Raw genomic sequence first — 3,914 nt, forward strand, 5'->3', positions numbered from 1 at the left:
TTTTATTTTTCATGGGGGACTTTGTTCAACGGTTTTTTTCCGAAAAAGGTCTCACACTATTAAGAATATTCATCTTCTTATAAGCAAATAATTTTTCTTTTCTACTGAGACTTTGTTCATACACTCCCAATTAATGAAAACTAAATGATTTCTTCTTAAATGGGTACGTTAACCATGCTTCTCTGTACCCGAAAAAAGAAAGTTAATCAAGCTTCTCTTCTCTTCTTCAATGTGACAATAAAACTTTAAAATCAAAAATACGATTGCAATATTTAATTACTCAATGTGACAATTAGAGTTCTATCCGATTGCCCTTTATCCACTGTGCCACTATCATCGCTAGTATTTTCCATGCTGAAGCCCATACCTTATGGAAGTGGGTTGCATTGGGTAAAGAGCCAAATATATCCTTTTTTTTTTTTTTACTAGGTAACATTATATTATAGGATATTTTATGTCATATAAGTACCAAAAGGAAATCCAAAAATTGAAGCCTGATTGGTGGCTTACAATTGACGTGGGACATACTTCCTTACAGAATTTATCTTATCCAATTGATACTCAAGATTGGTTTGTCTCAAATCACTGTAACACCCCATCACTCTCACTGCATATATAACTGCTCAAATTCTTACCACTCTCACACTAGCAGTAGTACCAGTCCAAGAATTATTATTTAATTCTTCAGCTGACAATTTAGATAAAAACTCAATATAATTCCTTGTATTCATGGCTCTTCAGGCAGCTGCACTACTTCCTTCTGCTTTCTCTATTCCCAAGGAGGTTTGTGTTTATTTCTTTAGTCTGCATTTGAAATCTGAAGCGTCAACTAGTACAGTAGTTTTAGTTCTTTTTTATTAATCATTCTGTTATCTTGCAGGGCAAAGCAAGTGCAACTTTGAAGGATTCTAGTCTCTTTGGAATTTCCCTCTCGGACCATATTAAATCTGATTTTGGCTCCTCTTCATTTAAAATCAAGGTACCTAAGAAATACATTTTCTAAAAAGCTTTTAGAGCTGTTGTATAAACTTGGTTCCATTGTATCTAAATTAGAAGGTTCCAAATTGACACATTTTTCGTGTGTTATTGCTGAACTTTACCAACTATAACAGTAAAATTACAGTATTATTCTTTGTTTACATTAAAGTAAGTGTACTTTACCTACTATAATGTAAAGTCACAAAACTATTTTGCATCACGGTGAAGTAGCTCCCCTTTGCTCATAAAATTTAGTAACTCTTTTTGAATTTTTTTCGAAAATATCGTTTGTTCATAGAATATGATCAGTTTTTTTAAAATATTTTTTTTAAAAAAATCAAGTTCCCGAAAACTGAACTTTAGGGCAGTTTTTAGTGAAATTTTTTCTTCCACTCACAAAACCTCCAACGTGTTTTTAAATAAAATGCATTTTCAAGCATAACTTCAACTTTCAAAAATTATTTTTCAACACAACTTTAAAAACTCTTTTTCAAGTTTCAGTCAAATCTATGTCCAAACGCTAGGATAACTCAAGTTTACTTACTACTATAACAATAAGTTCAGTGATCATACGTGAGATTAACTCATTCCAAATTATTAACTGAGATTGAATTTTCATACAGAGCCAAAGAAGGTTGTCCCATGGAGCTATTAGAGCCGAGACAATGGTTGCAACTCCAGGTGTTACCAATGCCACAGTGTCAGGAAAGAAAACTTTAAGAAAAGGGTGTGTAGTAGTTACTGGAGCCTCTTCAGGATTAGGCCTAGCCACAGCAAAAGCACTAGCTGAGACAGGAAAATGGCATGTGATTATGGCATGTAGAGACTTTCTAAAAACTGAAAGAGCAGCAAAATCTGCAGGCATGCCTAAGGAGAACTACACCATAATGCATTTAGACCTTGCGTCGCTCCACAGTGTTCGCCAGTTTGTCGATAACTTCCGGAGATCAGGCCGCCCTCTTGATGTATTGGTTTGCAATGCAGCAGTTTATCAGCCAACTGCTAAAGAGCCTTCTTTCACTGCTGATGGATTTGAGCTTAGTGTTGGGACTAACCACCTTGGTCATTTCCTTCTTTCAAGATTGTTGCTTGATGATTTGAAGCAGTCTGATTACCCTTCAAAGAGACTCATCATTGTTGGTTCAATTACAGGTAACTAAAGCAACCTATGACGGATCCAACAATGGGTTCACGGGTTCAGTAAGATCCAGTGTTTCTAGGTCGAATCCTATATATAGGAAGGACAGCCCCGTGCACTAAGCTCTCGCTATGCGCGGTATCCGGAAAAAGGCCAGATCACAAGGGTCTATTGTATGTAGCCTTATCCTGCATTTCTGCAAGAGCTGTCTCTACGGCTGAAACTCAATACCTCCTGGTCACATGGCAACAACTTTACCAGTTACGCCAAGGCTCGCCTTCTCGAATCCTATATATATGTGTGCCAAAAACAAGTACACATAAAGTTACATATACATTTCAGAACCCACAATGTCTAAATTCTGGATCCGTCACTGAATGCAACTAGTCACCAAGTCAAATCGGATTGAGAATATGAATTTACTACTTTTTTCACTGTGAGACTAAACTTTGTTACTGAACTCATTTTTCAGGAAACACAAATACTTTGGCTGGAAATGTGCCTCCAAAAGCAAACCTTGGGGACTTGAGGGGGTTGGCAAGGGGACTGGACGGGCTGAACAGCTCAGCCATGATCGATGGTGGAGACTTTGATGGTGCTAAAGCATACAAAGACAGCAAAGTTTGCAATATGCTCACTATGCAGGAATTCCACAGGCGATACCACGAGGAGACTGGCATTACATTTGCCTCTTTATACCCTGGCTGCATAGCAACAACAGGGCTTTTCAGAGAGCATATCCCATTGTTTAGACTCCTTTTCCCTCCATTCCAGAAGTACATTACCAAGGGATTCGTCTCTGAGACAGAATCTGGAAAGAGACTCGCACAGGTATTGACCACCAGCAGTAGCAAAGCTAGAAATTTTAATAAGAGGATATAAGGAATTGCAAAAACGCCACACTTGGAGTTCGAACATACCACTTAAAGTGAACCACCTATGCTACTGCACTAGAAGCTTCCCTTACAGAAAGAGTTTCCAATATAGAAAGAATTTCACTAAAATCATGTCGCTAAGGGTAAAATAGGAAAGTTATAGCAAAAGAGTTTCCAGTTTAGAAGGGTATCGGACTAAAAGAAAAGAATGTCATATAAAATGAAACAGACGTAGTAATAATTAACAGTAGCCTAGTACTACTAGAAATTAAAGAAAAATGGCCTAACCTTAACAAGAAAAAAGATTAACCTAAGATGTTGTTTATTCCTTTTGTACAGGTCGTAAGTGATCCAAGCCTTACAAAATCAGGTGTCTATTGGAGCTGGAACAAGAATTCTTCTTCTTTTGAAAATCAGCTGTCACAAGAAGCCAGTGATGCAGAGAAAGCGCGTAAAGTGTGGGAAGTCAGTGAGAAACTCGTCGGTTTGGTAGATTTTTCGGACTGAACTTAACTTTTGCTAAGGCAAAGAAGAAAAAAGAGTTCATGAGTGAGGATATGAATTGAAATTCTGTTTTGTTGTAGAAAAAGGTTGTTATGTTGTAAGGTTCTGAGTTAGGAATAAAAAATACCACTCCAATTGTTGCGGAAGCCAAATGTATATAGTGTGAATAAGTCACAACTACTATACCAAAAATTATGACAGCCACCAAATAATAAATAAGACAATAAAGCAACAATAAAGGGAACACCAGAATTTACGAGGTTCGGCTAATTTTGCCTACTCCTCGGACACAACCAATATTTTATTTCACTCCAAAAATACAAGTGAAATAATACTAAAGAGAGAAGATACAAATGCCTTAAACAGATGAGAAGGCAAATGAGAGGTGTGTTTCAATCCTAAACATTAGGCCTTCTTTT

The 3,914-nt window shown here is 36.9% G+C and overlaps 1 protein-coding gene across 1 annotated transcript; it reads left to right on the top strand.

The window, feature by feature from the left end:
- The first annotated feature begins 574 nt into the window (after positions 1 to 574).
- On the top strand, positions 575 to 3,641 carry LOC104240442 (protochlorophyllide reductase, chloroplastic-like). The gene is made up of 5 exons (XM_009795314.2): positions 575 to 783; positions 881 to 979; positions 1,602 to 2,130; positions 2,589 to 2,947; positions 3,331 to 3,641. The coding sequence occupies exons 1-5, from the start codon at positions 730 to 732 to the stop codon at positions 3,496 to 3,498; spliced, it is 1,209 nt and encodes a 402-aa protein (XP_009793616.1). The 5' UTR covers positions 575 to 729; the 3' UTR covers positions 3,499 to 3,641.
- The last annotated feature ends 273 nt before the right edge of the window (positions 3,642 to 3,914 follow it).

Source organism: Nicotiana sylvestris, chromosome 6, assembly GCF_000393655.2.
Source record: "Nicotiana sylvestris chromosome 6, ASM39365v2, whole genome shotgun sequence".
Lineage (NCBI taxonomy): Eukaryota > Viridiplantae > Streptophyta > Magnoliopsida > Solanales > Solanaceae > Nicotiana > Nicotiana sylvestris.